Below are 25,303 nucleotides of genomic sequence, written 5' to 3'. Positions count from 1 at the left end.
CATCAAATACTAGACTCTTGGTGTGCATGTATTCTTGTATTTTTTTTCTACACAGATAAATAAAATATTCGTTGATGTTCAATAGAAATTACTCAGTTGGATTCCAACAACACTGGACCATGATGTTGTATATATGATAATTTATATATGCGCCAATACACAATGAAACATCTTGATATAAATTACTGTAAATTTTCTATTTAAATTATTACAATTGTTTATTTTGAATATTCAAAAATTTTTGTGTATAAAAATAAATAAATATAAATTATATCTTTGAAATAAAATAATAATAAATTCAATTGGCTTGAACCAACAAAACATGAAACGATTTTTAAAATATTTTCCATTTGCTGCTGCTGCTGCTGCATATACTGTATACTCATTTCATTTTCACGAATTGAAATGTCACAAAGTGAGATGTATTTCAGTCGAGGTGGAAAAACTATCATAAGTCACACGCATATAAATATACAATATATATGTAGATTGGTACACGCCCTAGCTTTAAGGGCATGTAACGTGTGCGCGCGTATGTTTCAACAAAGATGAAATAAAAGTGTTTATAAATATACTTGACGAAGCGAGAAAAACAAAAGAAAAAATAAAAACGTCGTTCAGCATCATGCGTAACTCGCTTGCTACTATTTCGCTTTATTCGCACAAGTGGATTGCCAGTGACGATGTTCTCGCGCGCGCGGCACCGTCTAATTATCCCTGCAGAAAGTTCATCCCGTGCAAAGTCACGCCGTCCGTCATTCCACTGAGTCTACATACATGCAGACATATATGTATATATATAATTATTCCGCATATGTCTACATACATATATACAGACATAAAAATCACGTATTGCCTTCTGCAGAAGGAACAATATACACATAATCTGACACATGAATTTTTTTTCTTACTTTTAATTTTTTATTATTCACCAATTTAATATGTGATAAAAAAAAAAAACAGTTAGCCATTAATTATATTTGTCAATATATATATATATTCAAGGATATTAAAAAAAAATAAAATTACTTATTCCAAAGTTTGATGAGTTGTTGGAACCAATATAAAAAATATTTTAAAAAAATTAATTTTTTATATGAATACAGTATTGTATGGAGAATTTGATGCCAATGTGATTTTATTCGGAGAATGACTTTAATTACGTATATGTATAGGTGTACATATAAATGGCTACTGAAGTGTACGTATATCAGACAGACGGTCTGACACGACATAAGCATATCAATAAAATGTTTAATTGCCGTTTACATTTCTTCATTCGGTCCACTCAACAAGAATATCAGCGATACCGATCTCAACAGCCAAACTACCAATACTTACATGTTTATATATATGTATATAGAAGAGTATTATAATACTTTTTATCCAGCTGGTTTTCGCGGCATATCTTGCACTTGATCGTCTTCGCCGAATGGACCCCGTGGCGGTGACTTGTTTCTCCGTGAATGTAACAACATGCCAAATGTTAATTAATTGACTAAGACGACGATTTACGCGAATATAAGAGAATTACTTTTTTTTGCTTCCGAATAATAAAATGTTTTAGTAAATACACTGCACACTCCAAAAGTGGTACAAGTTTTTTTTTCTGTTTATAATCTCAGTGTATATACACAATGTATATTGAGAATTATCGTAAGCAATGAGAAAATTTTTAGGACTTTTGAGAATCTTTAAGCAAAAGAGTTATAGGTATGCATGATAAAGCCAAAAAAAAGGATGACTTAAGAAATAATGCGGGTAAAACGGTATTAAAAAAATATCTATAACCAAAGTAGCAATGATTTCAAATGAAGATGTGATTCAAATATTAAAAAATCTGTTCAGAGATAATATTAGACTAACACCTGAAATGGATATATTTAATATTGTGTATGATATTAATAAATATGATGTTCGTCATCTCGAAAAAGGTGAAAAATGGTGGTATTTTTTTACCATTTTATGTACAATTACTCCGTTTTAAACCTATTTCCTGAAAAATTACTCTGGTATGAAGTTGATGACGGAGAAAAAAAAAAACAGGGCAAATGCCAAATTGTATGTACTTGTATACACAGTGCGAGAAACTCGAAGAAAAAATAAAAAAATAAATAATAAAAAAATGGATGGACGCAAACGAAATGCCGGCACGCGGTAAATGCGTATAAGTCTTTTTCTTCATGGTTCATGGTATAGAAGAAGCTAAAGCAACCCGTTGTATTTTCGATCGTTTGAACACTCAAACTGCCTCCATTTGGCGATGGTTAATTCTCGCAATACATATTAGTTATTTATTTGTTGATTTCTCTTCTTCATCTTCTTCTCTTATCCAATTTTTTTTTTTCAACTTAAATATATATATTTTTTTTTATTTCTTCTCTTTCAGTAGAAGGGTCTCCTCTGTTTTCAGTGCAAATTTATCACCCACCCCGTTAGCTTTATTCGTGCAGCGATAACGATAAATTATGTACTTGAAATATTCCGTGTGGCAAAATTTTTATGGTTTGAGGTTGGTATGATGTGTTCACATCTTGGCGTGTGGTATGTATATATATACATTTATATATATATATTTTTAAAACCGTAATAATACATATATATTTATTTATTTATTTATTTATTATTTAGTTTATAATATGTACTTGCTATTGGAAAGTGTTTTGTACAATAGTTCATGAACCTGCAATGGACACATTGTTGATTGGCGGCCATGTCAAACAATCATAAATATATATATAAACAAATATCTATATAAATTTATATATGACAATAATAATAATTATAATAACAATAATAACAACAACAACAGACACTGGAATGTCAGAGATGTCTGTTTGTGTGAGATGAAAGCCCGCTAATGAAGGCCGATTGTTCACCGATGAATCGAATTGTTAATGAATTATGTCGTTATGCACCTACGCAAATGTACATGCGAGTATGAGAGTGAGAAATTTAGTCATAAAATGAAAGAGATATATTATAATATAACCAATAACGGGGCGTGTGTGTTAACCATCATCTCATCATCATCGAAACACTGATCCTCGTCATTGCCTCGAGGCACACTTGGCTATTATACATTTATATATCTACTCATCATCAGCAGCAGCAACATCGGCAGCAGCAAGAAAATCGTATATATATAAAAGTCAAACACCTCTTTACATGACACACTCGCATGTATATTATTTTGCATATATAAGCTTGCTTATCCTTAGAGCCACATATACATTTGTGCTTATAATATGCCACTATCTTGAAAATCATTTAACTATACGAAACAATGCAACGTAGATCACGAGTATAATATTGAAATCCCCACTCACAGATTGTCTATTCATATCATCTTTCAAATCTCGTTTAATATCACTTTTCAACTGTGAATCTATTTCTGCATACCAGTGCAATACTTTTTCATCTTATTTTACGTATAAATCATTTTTTTTTTTTTCAACAAATATATGATTTTATCATATTATTTTATAATATTAAATTTTGTAATATTAATTTTAAACAATATATATTATTATTTGTTAGAGATAAAATATTATTTATTCATTGAGATGAAAATTCATATGAGAAAATTATTATTTATTATATTCACAGTAAATTAATATTTGAAATAATAATAAAAAAAAACAAAAAGAGAATTTGTAATATTTGATACGGTTTTGTAAATTCAAGGTGTGCCCAAGGTCACATATTATAATAGTATGTTATTTGTGCAGCATATGTGCAACCATCATCAAACTGAGCTCAATGTATAAAATGTGGTTTTCAATGTGTATATATATATATAAAAGGTGAGAGTGCGAACAAGTGCGAAAGCAAAGTAAATTTACGTGGGAGACGAGGTATCACGAGAAATATCACGGTCGCTTTCGAGATTACGTATTATGATGGTCCTATTGTATACAAATATATGTCGGATATATACTGTTGTATGTGGTTATAAACCTACATATACAATTAAATACATTTACACGTGCACATACACATACACATGGCGATGACACGCGGCTGATTATTAATCGTTCAAAACAAGACTCATCATTAATTTAACAACGGAAAACAAGATTACAATTTTTTTTTTTTCTCTTATTCACGACTGTATATATGTAGACTTAAATATATATACATTCTTTGAAGCGATTTTTTGCTATGCTTTATGATCGACACGCATATCAAATTCAAAAGTTGTTTATACGTATGTGTAAATGAGTAAATGTGTTACACATTATTGTAATTAAAATCTCGATGTACATATTATATTTGCTGATAATAATCATCAACACGATCTTCCGCTTTTCAACTACTGTCTAACCGGACGCAAAATATATATATATTATTTATATTATTTTTTATATAAATATAAATCGAAATAAGAAACTGCAAAAATAAATTTAGTATACATCATTCTCACTCTTTTTTTTTTCTCTTTTCAACGCTGGTTATTCGGTAAATCATACGACTACATTTATTTTATTTTTTTATTAATTTTTTAAACTCTCTGGTCTTTACAAAATTTTGCGAAGAGTCAATAAATCATTACTTTCGTGTATATATACATGGCAATCGATATTTTTATATTCAAATTAGATTTTTTTTTAAATTGTATTACTTGAATATGAATAGAATGAATAAAAAAATTTAAGCTTACTTTTAATAACCACCTATATCATTGAAAAGAATTTGAAAAAAATCGGCTTTTCATTGAGTTTGTGTCATCATTAACATTGCTCTGTATAAAAGCCGCTTTGATATATTTTACTAATTGGTAAAACTTGCAGCTTTACAAGCACAGTCTCTCGATAAGTCTATTTATTTATGATACGATATAAAAATAAAAATTGATGATGAATAATCAAATAAATAAATAAAATATTATTTATTGAAAATAAGAGTAAATAATTGGAATTCAGTGGGTTATTTCCCACTTGTCAGTGTCGTATAACACTCTGGTACACTAATAACCCTACTGAGCACTTTGCAAGTGTTAAATAATTACTGCGAATGGTAAGAAGGTAAAACCAGTTTATGCCGCGCATAGCCATATTAGCATAAATGATCGAAATGATCAATGAGCTTATTCGCAATAATACAAAGTGAGAGGAAAGGGCGGGAGGGAATTAAAAAAAAAAAATTTAAATTAAATAAAAAAATATAGAGGATTTCACCACATGAGTCTTACAAGAATGACTTATACCTTGTATTATGTATATTTACAAAATTTTATTATTTCTACATGTGCATAATTGCGCGACACTATTTTTATTAAATGCATGAATGCTCGCGCATTATGATATCTTATATCGTCACACAATCACAGCATGAAACTTTATTTTTCTATATATATTTATTATTTATTTATATTTTAAATGAAAATTAATTTTTTTCATATTTTAATTAAATACTACCAAGTACCCAGTTGATTGATATCCAATATATTTCACGATGTGAATTTTACTAAAATAAATTTAAAATATATTAAGTATATCAGGCAGTTAATATAAAAATTCGAAATAATGGAAATTTTGACAGGATATTTTTCATGGTTATCGAAACGATAAGACTGGAATGAAGGGGTCTTATCGATTGCAATTAACAAACGACTCTGAAGAGCCACTTGGGTGGCTGCCGGGTATACTGTCCGAACGATGAACCCAATCTTAATTTCTACCGTTTTTTTTTCCTTTCTCTGATTTTTTTATTTTGTCATCTCTCAAATAAAAAATGGAAAATAGGTTTATATCATTTGTATCATTTGTTTTTTTGAATTTATTAACATAGGTATTTTCGTGTTCGATATAGAGTCACGTCTTTGTTGGAGACAAAAAATAAACCTGAAACATGATTGTCATAAAAGATATACACGTGAATAACTAGTCAATCAAAATTCAAAAGCGTGGGGTCGGCCTATTACTTATAATTTTTAAATAAGTAGGTGACTACTTCTTGTTGGTGAATTGAAACCTTCGTGAGATACATAAGAGAGTGCTCAGCTATATCTAGCATATTGCAACAAAAAAAAATCGAATAGATAAAAAAAAAAAAACAATGACAAAGTTGGGTGAGGAAGAAGAAAGAAAAGTCCCACTCGTTGATATAAATTTTATTTATTTCATCCAACTTTTACGTGATATCAACAAACTTCATCTGTATCTCACGACGACGGCATTATATGTACATAAAATAATACATAGAATATATGTATATCGAAAAAAAATAAAAAAATGAAGAACTTGAGAAAAGAAAGTGACTTGATTCCTGTTGACAATTCATTTTTTTAATTAAAAAAAAATAATATATATCAAGTATTTAAATGTAAATAAATTAATGAAATAAAAAATGATACATGTCATGAATGGTGATGGCAAAAAAAAAATATAAAAAATGATAAATTAATAATTAGATTATATACATTTACAATTAGGCATATTTTTAAGTAATTTTTTTCTTTTCATGAGTAAATTTTTTCAACAGGTTGTTTAAAATATATGGACTTGATTGTGTGATAAATTTTGATTGGATTTTTATATTTTCTTATTTTTAATTTTTGTTGCGGTAAATGTCGATTAATATGAAACATTTGTAAGATGTTAATCTGTATGATGATTTAACATGTACGATGAGAAGCACGAGTTGATATGAAATACGAGAGAAATCCCAGAAGCAAAATAATGAACGATCCCGATTTATCATCCACTACCCGAAACGAATTGGCAACGACGTATACGAAATAGAGCTGTACACCTTGCCAAGTGGTCATCACTGATCACCCTTCCACATTTTATTTATCCCTCACAATTTAACATCAGCATCATCATCAAACACCATTGTCATCGTCATCTTGAAATCGTTTCTAATTAACCAAGACAAAATTAACATTTAACCGCTCGTAAGGTCCTGGTAAATAAACTGGTCTTCAAGACTGGTAAAACTTGTATATGTTGTGTTACGCTAACGGCGACTTGCTTGCTTGCTTGCTTTTTTCCTCTTTTTTTCAAGGAACACACAGATATATTCCATAAACAATTTTTCATATTTTAAATTTTTAATTTAATTCTTTCTTTCTTTTTTTTAATATCATATATATATATTTTCATTTCACACGGTTACAAATAAACTCAATGCTACATTTAAAGTAGTGTATACATATATAAATATATTTCACACACAATTTAAATTGCACAACGCGTTTATTTGGTCATGAAGCCAATGGCAATACTGGCAAAAAATTTAAAGAAAAAAAAAAAGATGATAATGATAATAATAATTGAAGGAAAAATACATCTATTTGACACTGATTTACATTCATCGTAATTACAAATGAAATGAGCTCATTGACGCGTCAGTTAAAAGAAAAATGAGTACACTTGGACCAAATTTTTAAATTATTATTATTCGACTTTCTCAGGTGAGATAGAGAGCAGTTAAAATATGGGCGTTGATTACTTGTCGTCATATATAACGTAACATACAAATTTTGTAATAAAAATAAATTTTTAAAATATACTGCACATGACGAACCACTTGAAATGATTGTTAATATGCAAGCGTGACGCAAGTGCATCGATAACAATTAATTGTTTTTGTATTTTATGAATGAAATTGTTGATATATATATTGTGAGGTCATTTACCCACCCTATAGAACTTTTGCTACTTGATGAAAATATATCAAAAAATATATTTACACATCGTCCTATATCTAATTTTTTTTTTTTTTTTTAATTGTTGTTCTTTTCTCTCATATATTTTGTTTTTTTTTGTTTTTTTTTTTTTTTTGTATTTAAAAATTTTAATTTTATTTTATCTTGTCCCGTTTATTTTTCATCATTGGATTTTTAAATTTTTTTTTTTGATTTTATTCTCCATCGGCGCGCTCCTGCAGGTTGATTAAAAATGGCATAATATAATGAAAGAAGCCCTCTTCAAGATACTTGCCATGGTTGACTGTATTTTTTTTTTTTTTGTATTTGTTTGTTTTTTTTTTTTTTGTCTTTCTTTTTCATACAATCAATCACTCGTGTTGCAAGAAAAGAAGCAACTTTTTAAACTATATATATATAATAAAAGAAGTTGGCCATGTTGAAAAGACGAAGCACTCATATACTGTATATACGCATTTCGTTAAGAATACAAATTCTCTTTGACACAGCAAATTGTATATTGTGCTGAGTCTTGCATACTAGGATGAAGAAACATGAGTCATTTAAAAATTTTTACTCACAAACAATGTGAATACGTCAACATGCAACTAAATTCATTCAACATATTTATTTTTTAATTTTTAATAAATAAAATTTTTATTATTTTTCATATATATATATTTTAATACTTGGAAGTTGAATGAAGAAATTTGATGTTTTGCAAATGCATACTTGCATCGCAAAGAAACAAGAAAAAAATACATTAATGCATTTGTGTATAGGTTACCTGTATATACGAAAAAAAAATTTTTTGAAAAATAATCGCACTCAAATACCTTTCTTGGTTCCTCCATTCCCGTCTCATCTTCAATTGCACTTTATTTATCACAATTTACTGACATTGATATATCGTTACACGGCTGCACGACATATACATATGCGTCATCGCAATTTAAATCAGCCATCTTTCAATGTAAACCGTCTCACTTAACGATCGCAAAAGTCTTTTCTCTTTGCAACTTGCATATTTATATATCTATATATTAATGTGTTTTACAGTATTTATATGGATTTGTATGTACTTTTATCCTCATGTACATTTATATACAACTATATACACACACACACACACATATCGCAACTGCAGATTATGTAATATATATTTTATACTGTTGGAGGAACGTTATGGTTCGATCGTGTTCTGATTACCTTATCGAGAATATATTGTTCTTATCAAGAACAAATTTTTTTTATTAACAATTTTATTTATTTACGTGCTTTTTTCTTTTACTTTTATTTTGGCAGGAATAATAATTGAAAAAAAAAAAAAACAAAAAGTATAATATTCACACAACTAAACACCGAAAAAATTCTCATACTAATAAAAAGCTGGAGAGAAAAATTTCAGGAGAAATAATTTTTATAGATCGAACTAAAAAATCATGAAGCTGCGAAAACAATGGTCACTTATTATCAATTTTGGCATTCGGATATTTTTGTTTACATTACTTATATATAATTTTTTTTTTACATTAATAAGTTTGAATTATAGAAGCCAGTTTTTTACGATTTATTTTTTACTTAAACTTCAAAAAAAAAAAAATGAAAACTTTCTTACGCGCAGTATATTCCCATTGATATTTATTTTAAAATATACCCATTCATTTTTTTTTTTTAGTAGCCAATTCTCACGGATATAATAATTTTGTTTATCATGTAATATATAGTGAAAAAAAAAAAAACAATATAAAGAAGCAGAAAATAGCCCTTGCTATTAGAAATAAATACATCGCGCAGTAGAGAAATCAAAAACTTGAAGCGTCTGTGCCGAACTAAAATATTGGAAAACGATTTCAAAGAACAATGAAATTTTTGTGGTTATATATTCGAAGAATGAATTCAAAAAACATACGAAAATTTCGTACAATTATAGTCGTACCCAGAGGCATAGGACCAGCCTTCAATTATATTTCAGAATTTTTAAATTTTAGTTTTTTTTTTTTTTTTTTCATCCATCTGTTTTGAAGGATAATTTTTATCGCATTAAGAGTTCTTACATGTATATCAAAAGTCGTTAAACCTTGAAAATATATTATTTAAAATAAAAAAACAAAAATAATACATATATATCATTAATAAAAAAATGAGAGTAATGAAACGACATTATTGAATGCGATTTGATAATGATTTTGACTGTAAATTTCATTTCAAAGGATGACAGGCAATTTTAATAACGATCTCACAATGATTCGCAACAATAATCAGTGTAATAACCCAATGAAATAAAAAAAAAATAAATAATTTTATATTTAATATTTATATAAAAATATAATAATATTCCGTTTGAATAAGTATATGACTGTTGCTTGTCGATATAAAAAAATTAATTAACCAGGCAATGATGCAATGATGAGTTGTGAATTGTCATTCTATTCTAAACTTCTACTCATCATTTTTTTAATCTCTTAATGCAATGAATAATGAACTCACGTGTGAATATATATTTTTTGTTGATGGTGACGTTTATAACTTAACTGTCTGATGATGGCCATACGGCATCGTCTATTGATTAGAGTGACTATGCAACATTTGCAAGTAAGATAAGCCCATCCCTTTTAATATTTCTCATACATATCAGTAATAAGTATTTTTAAAAAAAATAATAATAATAAAATAATATATATTTAAAGCAACGAATATATATTAGCCTTTTCACTCAGCTTGATTGAGTTCCGTTGGGTGTGGTTTGTGCTCATCTTCAAACGCCTCTGCATTAATTATCAGCATCAAAAATCATTTGTTTTCATGATCGCAAATTTTAAAAAAATATAAATTTTTAATATTTTTATTTTTCTTCCACCTGCAGCAGCACGTTCATTCTGACATCGTTTATACCGGAGATTTTTTTTCTGACGCCTTCATAGAACATTCTTTTATACTGCAAAAATGTTTTTGTGTACCACCTTGGTTTTATTGTCTTATTATTTTTTTTTTTATTATTAATTTTTTCATTGGAATTTTATTCCGGATCTCGTCCAATCGAGCAAGAGTTGGTAACACGATATAGGTTTGCCACCATCAGTTTCTTTACTCTTCTGCTCTTTTGGTCTTCATGATGCTGCTGCTATAGTATACTTTTAGGGAGGCTCAACTCAGGTGTATTAAGAAGTTTTTTTCTTATAATGGGGCTTGTTTTTTTTTTTTTGTCCTGAAGGCGTTGCTACAGTCAGGCTCAGTATCAAACTACCAACCAAAATGATGATGTTTATTGGGTAATATGACAATTAAACAATTTACAAATTGAAAAAAAAAAAAAACAAATTGATTTAGAAATTTACAGTTTGATATTTTAACCACAAACTACTCTGTTATAATATATCGTGTTTGACACTCTTGGACAAAAACTTTTATACCTCATAATTTGACATGGCATTTTGCATGAACAATCTCTATACAGAAACTCAGGCAGACTTTATATAAACTTTATTTTTTCCAAATAAACATCATGCATATATGAGATGTAGTCTAAAAATTTTCACGTCGTCTCACACCATGAAACAAGCTTTTGATGCTTGTCAACATCGGTTAGTTGGATATTTCCTCTTGTATACAGGCATTCCCATTGATCGCACGATACAAAAATACACGTTCAAGTACCTTTTTGCATTTATATTTAATAGAACAATAAGACTAGAGGAGTCTGTGCGTTGCTGCCATAGGTATAACCACAAATGGAAAAAAAAAATAAAATAAAATAAAAATATAATAATGATTATATAAATGAAATAAAAAAGAAAAAAAAAAAAAAAATCACCCGCGCGTTTAAAGAGTGTATACATGCACAATATATTTACACGTTCATATTAATATGTCTGGTTACCATGCCCAATTGGATATATATACGATTAAATGTGTATATACCGCGCGAAAAGAGAATCAGAATAAATGTTAAACTAAAGTGGGGAATATGCTTAGCGAGTAACACGCATCCAATTTCTTAGGACTCTTTTGTTTTCAAGGCGTGAAATCCTGTCCACTACAATTACACATGCACATACTTTAATATACACCACTTGAACAACCAAAACTTGTCGGGGTTGGTGAAGTTGTGTATATAAATACATTGCCTCAACAATCACATCTATATATATTTTTTATTATTTTTCCTGTCAGTAATTTTTTTATTTTTTTTTTAATTCTTTTCTCCCTGGTGTACTCAATCTCCCTCCTCATTTGGTGCAACTCAAGTATACTATATGTTTTTTTTAGTTATTATTTTTTAAACTAGAGTATATATATGTATTTGTGTACTGCACTCTTAATATATATATTTATGTTTATATTAGATAAGAAAATTAAATTTCAATATCGAAAGTGATATGTATACTTATATATATATTTAATCTCAATCAGCAGATGTATAGTTGTAATGAGAGAAATAACATTGAAACATTGATACACCATTAGCAACAACCAACTCTTCATCATGCACATGAATTATATATAAATATACTTGTGTGTGTTTGTGTTTATATATTATACATATATTAAAAAGAGCTGGTTGTTTTATTTTATAATATAATATGTATGTATATAACTATCAAGGATTTTCATATTCTTTATGTCGACATCCTCAAGGCACATCGATTCAAGATATACATCTGTTAATCGATAGCCACCACTTTATTAACATTATTACAGCAATTTCATATTATATTTTTCAATTTTTTCATATTGGATATTTATTTATATATTTATATTATTTTTTTTTTATCACGCAATCATTAACAAATTTTCGCCTTTAATCTAAAAATTCATACGTGCTCATGTTGCTATGTATTTTGCTCGATATAAAATTAAAATTAATAATAAAAATGAAAAACTATTAAAAATATATATATATTTAAACGAGTTTGAACTCGTTGAACGAGTTATCCTACATGTCGACCTCGTTGTAACGCTTATACACGTGTGTACATTAAAATATCACACGCGTTCACGTCTCTTTCAGATATACAATATTGATTGTATATTTATTTTTTTTTTATTTTCACCTGAAGTTTGCTACCCCGAGATGATGATCATCAGCCAGACATAAATAAATAATCATACTTGCAAGTAGTACGTGTGAATTTTTTTTTTTTCAAAATTCATTTTTAATAATTATAATTTTCAATATGTCGTTTATTTTTTGATATTTATTTGACAGTGAGTTTATTTTTTATTTTTTTTTTTTTACTGGGTGAAATTATATTTAACTATTTGAGACAAAATTTTCAATCAACTTTTGATGAGTAAATGTATACACATATAGCAAGTGATGAAGCAAAGAAAAATAAACAAAAAAATATAGTTTGTTTTGCAATGCTGTCGTGTGAGATGATGTGTCAGTTGGGCATCTATTTTATCGTTAAAAAATATATGTAAAAAAAAAAAAACAGAAATAAGACAGTAAAAGTTTGAAAAAAGAAGAAGAATATTCTACACAAAGACGTTGCGGCATGATTGCAAAAAAAAAAAAAAGGGAGGAGGACGCCGCGATTATCAGCATTATATAGCAGCAAAGACATTGTCAAGATCTTTGGTCTTTAAATATATGCATGTCTATCTATATACATATATACGCGCCTTTAACATTTAAAACATACAAAACACGATTTAATTACCTTCACTTAAGCTCAATGCTTCATCTCTTCCCCTGAACATTTAAGCCGTGTTGCAAGTCGCACAGTATCACCAAGAGTCACACAAAAAGATTGGTACACTGTAAAAAAAGTTTCTAAGTTTAGAACATTTTTAGAATACATTTTTTTGTAAAAGTACAATTTTTCATTCTAAATTCAAAAATTTGTGTCTTGTAATTCCAATTCAGTATATTTGTTTAAAATATTCGTATATAAGTTTCTAATATTAAAAAAAAAATATTATAAAATTCGTATACCGTATTGTAAATTTATAATATTCACACTAAATGCATAAAAAAACTGAAGTTTTAACATATCGTTTTTAAAAACACAATACCGATGTTTTAAATTTAGTCGAAGTGTTGACTTAAAGAATTGTAATCGGGTATGCTAAAATTACAAACCCTTGTATTATAACTCCAATCCAGTACAATTGTTTCTAAAAATTGTATACACATTTCTATCATTAAGAGACAATATTAGAGAAATCGTATACCGTATTGTAAATTTATAATATTTACACTGAATTTTTTTAAAAAATAGAGTTTTAGAATACCGTTTTTAAAATTACAATAGCAATGTTTTAAATTTAATAAAAGTATCACCTTCTGAAATTACAATCATGTAGCCTAAAATTACAAAATCGTGTATTGTAATTTTAATTTAGTATATTGTTTGTAATAATCGTATACACATTTCTAATGTTACAAAAAAATATTATAAAATTCCTATATCGTATTGTAAATTTACAATATCCAAACTGAATTTTCAAACAAAGTTAGAGTTTTAAAATACCGTTTTTAAAATTACAAAACCAATATTCTAAATTTATTAAAAGTGTCGACTTCTGAAACTACTATCATGTTTACTAAAAATACAAACTCGTGTATTGTAATTTCGAATCTTCAAGATTCCTGGTAAAAGTGCGCATATAAAAATGCTCCGCTGCTCATTTTCACCCGGACACTCTGTTGTTTTAATTATATTGACAAAACATCGTGTTTACCCACCTTTCATAAACATTCAATTTTTCTTGATAATGCTTTTTTGCTGTCAAGTTTTGAAGGTGGACCTAAAAGACTGAATCTTGTTGATATATAATATATCTTCGATTGCCCAGGCGTGAAAATATTTATTAAAAATCATATAATATTTTTACCAGAATAAAAAATGAATTTTATAAAAAAAAACTGTATTTCAAAAAACAATATGTACATATAAACATGAATTTCGGCTAATTAAAAAAAAAAAAAACTCCGGCGAAAGGATTGAACCCAGACACACCGCATGACAGTCTTGTGTGTTACTAATAAGCTATATAATTTGCTACAATTTTTCTCAAAAAAATAAATATGAGTGGTCAATTTTTTAAGATATTTTGGTAGGATTAAACACCAGTCTAATTTTACAGTTACCATACCCAATTTTTTAAGCTTGTTTTTTGAATTAAAACTTAAAATGTATTTTTATTATTTGAATAATTTGATTGGTGGGATGATTCAAGAAATAATGAAGATTAAAAAAAAAAAAACCAGACACTTAGAAAAAATAACGAATTTCTCCCGCCAAGAATCGAACCCGGGGCTTTTGCTTACCAGGCAAACGCCTCGACCACTAGACCACAGGGCTTCTTATTTTTTCTAAGATTTATCAAGTTAACTCCGATGTCCTTCTATTTGTCAATTCATTTTTTGGGAAAATAATGAAATGGAAAAAAGAAGATCGACTATCGGTAAAGACGTGAAGAATCACCCCCAACTTTTTTTTGCTAATATCGTCTCGTTGCAAACCAATAGGCCTGCACATACCTGGCGTCAACTTGGACGTGGACGTTACTCTGCAGTTTTTTCAATAACTTGCTAAATAGTTACGTTGAAAGTGAATAACAAGTATATTAAAATAATAAAGATATAGTGCTGCAAAAATATTTGTTTTAATAATAATTTTTTTTCGGCTCTTCTTCAATAATTGTTCAAGGTAAGCTACTTAACATTTTTTAAAATAAATTATATAAGATTTTGTCATTGTCACTGAAGAATACTTGCTTGTAGAAGAGTCATTTATTACTGACATAATTTAAGTTCATTTTAAATGTTTGATGGATAAAACTATCAATCAGGTAGTTTTTATATCAATATAAGAAGATGTTTCACAAAGTCAATGTGCCCCAAATTTTAATCTCAAATAAATTTATTATGAAAGTTTATTTAATTTTAAATTAATCGATAAAAGAAATTTTTTTTGAATAATAAATTAAATCAAGATATTATACAAATTGAAAAATGATTGACAGTATTAATATAATTCTATAAATTTATAAAGTTTCATATAAAAATATTAAATGAAAACTATGAGGTCTTGGCTCGTGTCTGGAAAATTTTAAGCACAGCTCATGACGTCAGCGCTTGAAAAAAAGGCAAGATGGTTTTGGACATCAATCAATCACAGCCCCCTATTATTTGTCAAGTTTTTGACTAAATGTTTAGCTTTTTTATCGTAAATACGGCTTTAGTGCTATAACATACTTTGTATTGTATTTAGTAACAAATATATTTATATAAAAAAGTTAATAAAATTATTAAATAAATGAAGAAAAAAAAAAACGCTCCATGAGTGCGAATAGTATAGAAAGCGTGAATAATTTTGAGTCTACTGTCTACTGTCTAGACTCTTTACAAAATTGCACAGGAGGTATATGTCTATGATACTCAAACAGGCTTATTTTCTTGGAATATTTTAATCTTGTGTCTTTGACTTTTTCCTTTATTCTTTAGAAGTATTTTTCATTTTAAAATTTAGTCATTTTATAATTCAAAATTTAGTTATTTTATACTGCAAAATTTAGTAATTTTATATTTTGATATATAATATTTATTACATATTTTTTATTATCGTGCATATTTTTTTATACAATGGTTAAAAATGGTTAAGGTTCATAAAATTTCTGGAGATGTCTATGATACCCAAACAGGCTTATTTTCTTGGAATATTTTAATCTTGTGTCTTTGACTTTTTCCTTTATTCTTTAGAATTATTTTTCATTTTAAAATTTAGTCATTTTATATTGCAAAATTTAGTAATTTTATATTTTGATATATAATATTTATTACGTATTTTTTATTATCGTGCATATTTTTTTATACAATGGTTAAAGGTCATAAAATTTCTCAAGAATTTTCTTACTTTGCATCGGCTACATGATACCGTTATTCCAGAATTTTGTATGTGCACAGGCTTAGAAGGGCACCATTCATGTGGCGACATTTGAATGGCAGTGTCTGTCTCTATTCAATTTCTTGTTATTGCTGCCTTATTGTTTTTTTTTTTTTTTTTTCAAATAAATCTCAAAATTCTGTAGATTTATAAAATAACTTGAGAAAGTTTGGACACAATTTAGTTGTCGAATTTTTTTTTTTTCAATTTTAGAGTAAATTCACCCAATATTTGTGTAAATTTTATAAAATAATTTAATGAAGTGAAAATTTGTATATAAATGAAACATTTTTAATTTTTACTATTTGAAGGAAATTGTCGAGGTGCGTGAACCTAGCCTGCGTATAAGTCCTATGCAGTAGAGAAAATGACTACTTATACTTCTTAAAAAAAAAATATTTTTAAATACTTTTTAAGGTTGATTCCTAGTCACATCACCGAACCAATATTTATGCCACGAAGGGCCCGTATATCAATAACATTATTTTTTATTCCCGTATCCTAAAATTTTTTGTGGCACCGCTGATGAAAAAAACAAGTTCTTTAGTAGTATGTGTGTGCGTGGCTACACACTAGCAAGCCAAGATTACATCGTACACTGAAACCATGCTTGTGTTCATGTCTGTATGCTTCGCTTCTCACAAAATTTTTGAATTTTAAAGTACCGCCTATACCTTGCGTGTTAAAGTTGTCAACTTTGACAGTTAATATCTCAAAAAAACCACACAAAAAAAAATTGAAAAAAATTGACAATGTAGATAATTATTTCATTTAAACATAAGATAAAAAAAAAAAATCTGTTGCGATTTCAAATTTCCAGAATCAACCTTAAAAAAATAGATCATAAACGAAAAATTTTTTTTTTATTTTTATTTTTTTTTTTTATTACAAGTTCAACGTAAGCTAGCACAACTTTTTTATTTATGATTCGATACCAATCAAGTGAAGCCCTAAATTATGAGCCAATTACGAAGTACTTATGTGTGTAAAAAAAAAATTAAGTCATATTAATTTATTTTTTTTTTATCAATGATTATGCTAGCTTTTAGGGTCCGTGAAGTTGGCGCGCAACTTCATCGTAGAAACTTCATATAGGGCTCAAAAGAAAGGTCTGCATTTGTAGTATTTTGTAGTAAAAATATTAGAATACAATTTTCATTTCGGACAATAAACAAAAAAGTTATGCATTTGTTTATTAATATATCAAATTTTTAATGTGAATTAACTTTTTTATTTATTAATCATAATCAAAATAAAAATGTCTATTTAATGCAAAGAGACCTGCTGCAATTTGTAGTGAAAAAATTAAAATTTGTAGTCTCATAGTTTTCAAGAAAAATAAACTTGTTTATCAATACCTTAATAAACAAATTAATTTTCCGGGAAAACTATTGAACTACAAAATATAATTTTTACTACATTAGAAAGTTTTCTGCACCTAACTGACATTATAGAATAATATTATATTAATAATAAAAAAGTTATATTTATTTAAACATTTTGGAGTAAAATAATAAAATTTTTCCGAAAGATAAGATAGGTACCAAATTATAATTTTCTCACTACAAATTGCAGCAGGGCTCCCTGCATCAAATCAACATTTTTATTTTGATTTTAAACAATAATTAAAAAAGTTAATTAACATTTAAAATTTGATATAATAATAAAAAATTGCATAACTTTTTTGTTTATTGTCAAAAATGAAAATTGTAATATTTTTTTAATGCAGGAAGATCTGCTACAATTTGTAGTGAAAAAATTATAATTTGTAGTTGAACCTATCTTTCGGAAAAAATTTTTTATTCCGGAAGATGGGGTTTTTTTTTTAATTATTTTTTTTACTCCAAAATGTTTAAAATCGTATTAACATTTTTATTATCAACATAATATTATTCTATAATGTCAGTTAGGTGCAGGAAGGCTTCTAGAAAATTGTAGTGAAAAAATTATAATTTGTAGTTTAATAGTTTTCCCGGAAAATTAATTTGTTTATTGAGGTATTTATAAACAAGTTTATTTTTCGTGAAAATTATCAAACTACAAATTTTAATTTTTTTACTACAAATTGCAGTGAGTCTTTCTGCATTAAAAAAATATTACAATTTTCATTTTGGACAAAAAATAAAAAAGTTATGCAATCTTTTATTATTATATTAAATTTTAAATGTTGATTAACTTTTTTAATTATTGTTTAAAATCAAAATAAAAATGTTCATTTGATGCAGGGAGCCCTGCTGCAATTTGTAGTGAGAAAATTATAATTTGTAGTTGAACCTATCTTTCGGAAAAAATTTTTTTCCGGAAGATGGGTTTTTTTTTTTATTATTTTTTTTACTCCAAAATGTTTAAATAAATATAACTTTTTTTATTATTAATATAATATTATTCTATAATGTCAGTTAGGTGCAGGAAGGCTTCTAGAAAATTGTAGTAAAAAAATTATATTTTGTAGTTCAATAGTTTTCCCGGAAAATTAATTTGTTTATTAAGGTATTGATAAACAAGTTTATTTTTCTTGAAAACTATGAGACTACAAATTTTAATTTTTTCACTACAAATTGCAGCAGGTCTCTTTGCATTAAATAGACATTTTTATTTTGATTATGATTAATAAATAAAAAAGTTAATTCACATTAAAAATTTGATATATTAATAAACATAACTTTTTTGTTTATTGTCCAAAATGAAAATTGTAATATTTTTTTAATGCAGAAAGACTTACTGCAATTTGTAGTGAAAAAATTATAATTTGTAGTTTGATAATTTTCACTCTAATTTTCTATTAATAAACTCGTTTTATAAATACCCTAATAAATAAATTATTTTTCCGGGAAAACTATTGAACTACAAATTCTAATTTTTTCACTACAAATTACTACAAATTCTGACAAATATTTTTGACCTATATACAATGTCCTAAGTCGATTTTTTGAAGAAAGTTGCTTTTAACCCTTTTTTTAACCCTTTATTTTTGAACTACAAATTCTAATATTTTTATTACAAAATACTACAAATGCAGACCTTTCTTTTGAGCCCTATATGAAGTTTCTACGATGAAGTTGCGCGCCAACTTCACGGAGCCTAGCTTTTAACGTAAGCTAGCATAACTTTTTTATTAATCATGTAATTCTGATCGTGTGAGGGTTAAATTAAAAGCTATTTATGTGCTAATCATGTGTGTAAAAAAAAAAAATTTTATATAGGGAGATAGGGGTAAAATGGACACCCTGAAAAAAAAAAATTTTTTTATAGTAAATTAATAATATGAATAACTTGCTTTTGACAGAAAATAAAAATACAAAAAAAATTGACAGGTCACTTTACCAAAATTTCTGCCTCGGCTTTCGATTAAAAAAAATTATTATAAATAAATTTTTTTCTTTACACACATAACTAGCACATAAATAGCTTGTAATTTTAAGTCTCACTCGATCATGATTACATGATAAATAAAAAAGTTGTGCTAGCTCACGTCGAACTTGTAATAAAAAAAAAAATAAAAATCATTTAAACACTCATATTTATTTTTAGATACGATGCTCTATTGCTCCCACTGCCCGTACTTCACAACTAAGTTTGGGGAACATTTGCAACACAGAAAGCTACACACTAGTCTCAACTCATTTTTCGTCTGCGGGTTCGAAAATTGTCGAGTAATACTTAAGACACAACAGTGTTTGAGAGTTCATTTATTAAGACGTCATGATTTTCCTAATAAGCTTGATGATAAAACTTCAACAAGATTAGGATCATGTCCCGTTAATGATTGTGGAAAATATGTTTGCTCCCTTGATTTCTGTAAAAAAGTATTGGACTCCCAATTTTTATTAATCAAACATTTAAAAATTCACATCCGGCAAGGTTCAGGTATTAAATGTCCATTTACAAATTGTAACCAGTCAGCATTTAAATTTATCAACTCTTTTTCTTCCCATTTAACACGAAACCATCCGATAAATAAATCAGGCTTAAAATACTCGTTTAATGCTGATCAAATTTTACCGAATCAATTGAACTTGTTAGAGAGATCACATAATGAGTCATTTGATGAAAATAATATTTCATGTAACTCAAGTACAGAAAATTTTTTTAATACAGAGTCTACTGCAGATGATAATGCAGCTGATTGCACTGTCAATGATAATGAAGAGTCAGTCGACTTACTGCTCGAAAATTTGGCATTATTTTTTATGAAATTAGAAAATCAGTTCTGTCTCCCTTCATCTACTGTTCAATCCATTGTAACTCAAATGAGCATAATGCACGAATTAGAACAAAGAAAAATTAAGCATGAAATTCGGCCACTTTTGTTAGAAAACGGCATATCAGTACAAGATTCAGATAAAATACTTAACAAAGTCGTATCATGCAATCCTTTTGTTATAGCGTCAAATAAATTGGATACTTCTCATAAACGTAAAATATTTAACATGAAAAAGTTTCCTTACGTTGAACCTCTTCAAATCCCTATCCATGAGTCACTCAATAAAAAGGACTCCACTTTTTTCCATTATGTCCCAATAAAAGAAACATTAAAAAAATTTATGCAAAGTAGATCTCTAGGACACAGATTAGAAAATATTAGTTTTCAAAAAGATAAAAATATTTTAAAAGACTTTACGGATGGTTTGGTTTTTAAAAATAATTGTTTTTTTCGAAATAATCCAAAAGCTCTCAAGCTGATTTTGTATCAAGATAGTTTTGAAATAGCTAATCCTATTGGAGCCGCGAAAACAAAGTATAAAATTCTTGCTATTTATTTAAACATCGGAAATTTACCAGGTTATTTACGTTCTCGCGTTAATGCAATGCAATTAGTCGGACTTTGCAAAGAGAAAGAATTTAGCCACGAAATTGTATATGGGAAAATTGTCGACGATTTAATAGACATTGAAACTGAAGGGATTGAACTGGACTCAGGGGAAATAATAAAAGGAGCCTTGGTGTTCATTGCAGGTGATAATTTAGGGAGTCATTCTCTTGGTGGTTTCGTAGAAAATTTCAGTTCTTCACAGTACTTTTGTAGATATTGCTTAGTTACTCGTAAAGAGTTTTATGCTGAGAGTGGTGTATTTAAAAAGTATAAAATAAGAACTCCAGATTCTCATCAAGAAACACTCAATAAAATTAAAAGAATAAGTTCACACATAGACCCTGAAGACATGAAAAAAAAAAAAGCTTTCTGCATTGATGATTGTATTATTAAAGATGGTGTGATTCATTCACAAGGAATAAAATTTAATTCAGTTTTTAATCGCTTAAATTACTACCATGTAGCCATGCCAGGCCTACCCCCTTGCCTGGGTCATGACATTTTTGAATGCTTAATATCATATGATGTACTTTTGTATTTGAAAAATTTGGTAAAAATAAAATGGTTTGATTTTGACTTCTTGAATTCAAGAATGTATAAATTTCCGTATTCTAAAGATGATAGTCGAGATAAACCATGTTTCATAGTTGCTACAAAACAAAAAATGACAGGAGGTGCCTGGCAACTGTGGACATTTCTTAAACTATTACCAATGTTTATATGGGATAAAATAAAAGACTCTGATAATTTTAATTGGAGAGCTATTATTGTACTCACTGAAATAATTGAAATAATCATTTCTCCTGAAATTCATGTAGCTTACATTCCTTATTTAAAATCGCTCATAGATGAGTACATTTGTTTGAGAAAAAAACTACCTCAGCGATTACGCCCAAAACACCATTTTTTATTACACTATCCAGAACTAATTATACAATTTGGGCCTCTAATGAAAGTGTGGACATTGAGGTTTGAGAGCAAACATATGTATTTCAAAAAAGTTATTCATATGACAAAAAATTATAAAAACGTTACACAACTTATGAGCTTTCGACATGAATTATTTCAAAGTTATATACGAATGGGGGGTGATAATGACAGCTTTGCTGTTATTATGAAAACTGGGAAGTATTTTAATGCTAACAATTATGATAGTCTATTAAAAAAAGCTTTAGCAAACGCACAAGTATCTTCATTGTACTTAGAATATAATGAAATTTTAATAAAAGGCATATCTTATCGTCAAGGCGATGCACTTATTGTGAGCCATGAAGATTATCAATACAATATCAAAGTTGGTAAAATTATGGTTCTCTTGTATAATGAAACAGAAGATAAAAGTGTAGCAGTTGTTGAGGTGTTTGAAACCAGTTGTGATTTAGCACGTCGAGTACATAGGCTTGGACAAATGTTACGATATGAATGTATAAATTTTTCTACACTTCCTAGCAATCAAAAACTTCATATTTATACAACTGGCTCGTTAGTGTGCGTGAAGCTCAGTTTCGGCTTAGTAGGATCTTTTAAGTCTTTTATAGCAGAATAAAAATAATAACAGTTAAAATTATTTTTATTATAATTTATTTTAAGTTTAATTAAGATATTGATATTTTACTGTAAATGAATATTTAATAAGAAAAGTTAAGCTATAAAATTGATCATGATTTTTATTTTTAAGTAACATTAAGCTGAAATGCCTTTGGTAAAAATCACATTTGATAAGCAAAAAAAAAAGTTAGTCATGGCCTCTACTCTTGCTGAAGTTGTACAGAAAGGAGTGGAAAGGTTATCACTTCCTGCTGACCAGTACCAGGTATTCTCGTAGTAATAATGTTAAAATTAATTATTCGTTATTTTTGTTTTTAATTAGCTAAATATCTTTTTTTTTTATTTTGACAAAACTAGATTTATTTAGAAGATGGAACTGAAATAGTGGATGATGACGTATTTCTCGAAGTGGAAAAAAACACACTCCTCATTCTAGTTAAAAATGGAGTGGACTTCATAAAACATGTGTCAGAAGAAATCAATGCCAAGCAAATTTTGCTGAATAACCCTCGTATAGAGCAACCAGAGAATACCGAAGGTGAATTATATTTGTCATACTATCTATCATTTTTCTCATATTTTCATCATATTCTTGTAATTTTAATAACTTTACGTTTTCAGTTATAGACGTAACAGAAAATGGTTTTAGCCAGAGCATACAAAATCCAGTATCCACGTCTCAAAATTACTTGAATGAAGTTTTAAAAAAAGTACCAGATGGTATTATTAGAGCATGTGAACAAGGAAATAGGTTAACTTCTACACAGTTGACTAATTTAGCTTCACAAATACGAATATTTATGTTAGACTGCTTGCAAGACTCAACTTTAGGGACTGCAAGGATTATTGCTGCACAGCTTTGTCAAAAATTTACGAAAACTTTCACCACAGAAATTTCAGAAGGAAACACAATATCATTAGAGTGTTATTTTCGCCAAAAAATTTACTCAACAGTAAATTATCATAAGGGTAAAGACTTGAAAGCTAAGAGATGTATATTACAGGCTTTTGATTCTGTAGACGAGGATATTTCACGACCTAGTAAAGTACAAAAAAAAGGTCAATACGGTTGTGCAGCTGGTCAATACACACCATCGCTGCCTTCAAACGATGATGACTTGCAATTACTAAAAATAAAATGTAGTAATTTGATTAAATTCTACAAAGATGGTGTAAACGTCAAAGATGACAGAATCATGACCTTGATGAAGGATACGTATGCACTTCAACGCCACGACATAGTTTATTCTTATCCTTGTCTTGATGACAGATTTTTTGAAAAGTGGCCTTATTTAAAAAATTATGAAATTCTTTTTACACACGCTAGTCAATTGATAGGCGTAGAAAATATTCAAGAAAAGTGGAAAGAAGTATTAGCTCGACATAATAAACCTATTATAGAATTTTTAGAAGCTGAAGAACGAATACATGTATTGCAATCTCGTAAAAAACAAAAAATATCAAGTGACAATTTATTTATTAGAAACACAATACATAAAGCTAATAGTCATGCAATAAATGTGTCTCAAAGTAATATTCCTTTAATTGCAGTTATATTTCCAATAATCATTCATTTTTTTAATGAAGAAGAAAAATTACTTTACATGGTCGTTGATGTAAGTTGTTGATAATTGTTAATATATTCTTAATGTTTTTTATAAATACATCTTTAAGTGACCATATTATTTCCAGGACACTCTTAATGATGAACAAATACTCAATGTAGTAGAGTATTGTACTCCAACACTTGTTGTAAAAGGTATTTATATTATCCAATTTCTTATGCTAAATCATCACACAAAAACCTTTATTTATAAAAAGTAACCATTACATGTATTTCCAGGCCAGTCACTTTGGGATGAAGAAGCTACCTTCTCCATTGTTCTCAATAAAAAGTGTCAAGTTCAAGTTGACGAACTATGCAATGGATTGTTGCTAACTTTTTTGTATTACTACATTTACAATCTGTCTTACCCACAAAAATTGTCTCGAACGCTCGAATTTATTCAAAGGTAAATTCTTTCAATATCCATTTAATAATGGACACATAAATATATCTCTGTATGACTAATTGAACTTGGTTTTTTTTTTAAAGGTTTTTCCTGTTAATAAATCCACCAAAAGGCTCAAAGAAAACCTCTAAATCTAGAAGAAGTGAATCTACCGATCTAAAAACGCAACAGTTTATAGCCGACTTGACTGAATATATTCACAGCATACCAGAATAGGAAAGTTCTGCCAGTTTTTTGTTAACTATAGAAAGGATTTTGTAATAAGGTTTGAGAATTATGATGTAGTCTCAATTTAAAAAAAGAAAGCCTTCAGCAAAACAATAATTAACCTCAGTTTAGTAGTTGTAACGTAGATAAAAAAATAAGGACTTTTTTCATT

The 25,303-nt window shown here is 27.9% G+C and overlaps 2 protein-coding genes across 3 annotated transcripts in view; both read left to right on the top strand.

Moving 5' to 3' along the window:
- The window catches only part of LOC122851596 (ephrin-B1), a 509,511-nt gene that overhangs the window by 310,931 nt on the left and 173,277 nt on the right, over positions 1-25,303 (top strand). The window lies entirely within an intron of this gene.
- Positions 23,552-25,258, top strand: LOC122851595. The gene is made up of 4 exons (XM_044150937.1): positions 23,552-24,528; positions 24,605-24,671; positions 24,756-24,924; positions 25,008-25,258. Exons 1-4 carry the CDS (start codon positions 23,713-23,715, stop codon positions 25,138-25,140), a joined length of 1,185 nt encoding a protein of 394 aa, XP_044006872.1. The 5' UTR covers positions 23,552-23,712; the 3' UTR covers positions 25,141-25,258.

This window comes from Aphidius gifuensis, linkage group LG3 (genome assembly GCF_014905175.1).
Source record: "Aphidius gifuensis isolate YNYX2018 linkage group LG3, ASM1490517v1, whole genome shotgun sequence".
In the NCBI taxonomy this organism is placed as follows: domain Eukaryota; kingdom Metazoa; phylum Arthropoda; class Insecta; order Hymenoptera; family Braconidae; genus Aphidius; species Aphidius gifuensis.
This window is presented reverse-complemented; position numbering and strand designations above follow the sequence as displayed.

What these genes read in the sequence shown, in the direction of transcription:
- LOC122851595 (XM_044150937.1), top strand. Translation starts at nt 23,713, where the DNA reads ATGTTAGACTGCTTGCAAGACTCAACTTTAGGGACTGCAAGGATTATT. An exon ending in TCCAACACTTGTTGTAAAAG is followed by an intron (nt 24,672 to 24,755) that starts GTATTTATATTA and finishes ATGTATTTCCAG; the next exon opens with GCCAGTCACTTTGGGATGAA. An exon ending in ACGCTCGAATTTATTCAAAG is followed by an intron (nt 24,925 to 25,007) that starts GTAAATTCTTTC and finishes TTTTTTTTAAAG; the next exon opens with GTTTTTCCTGTTAATAAATC.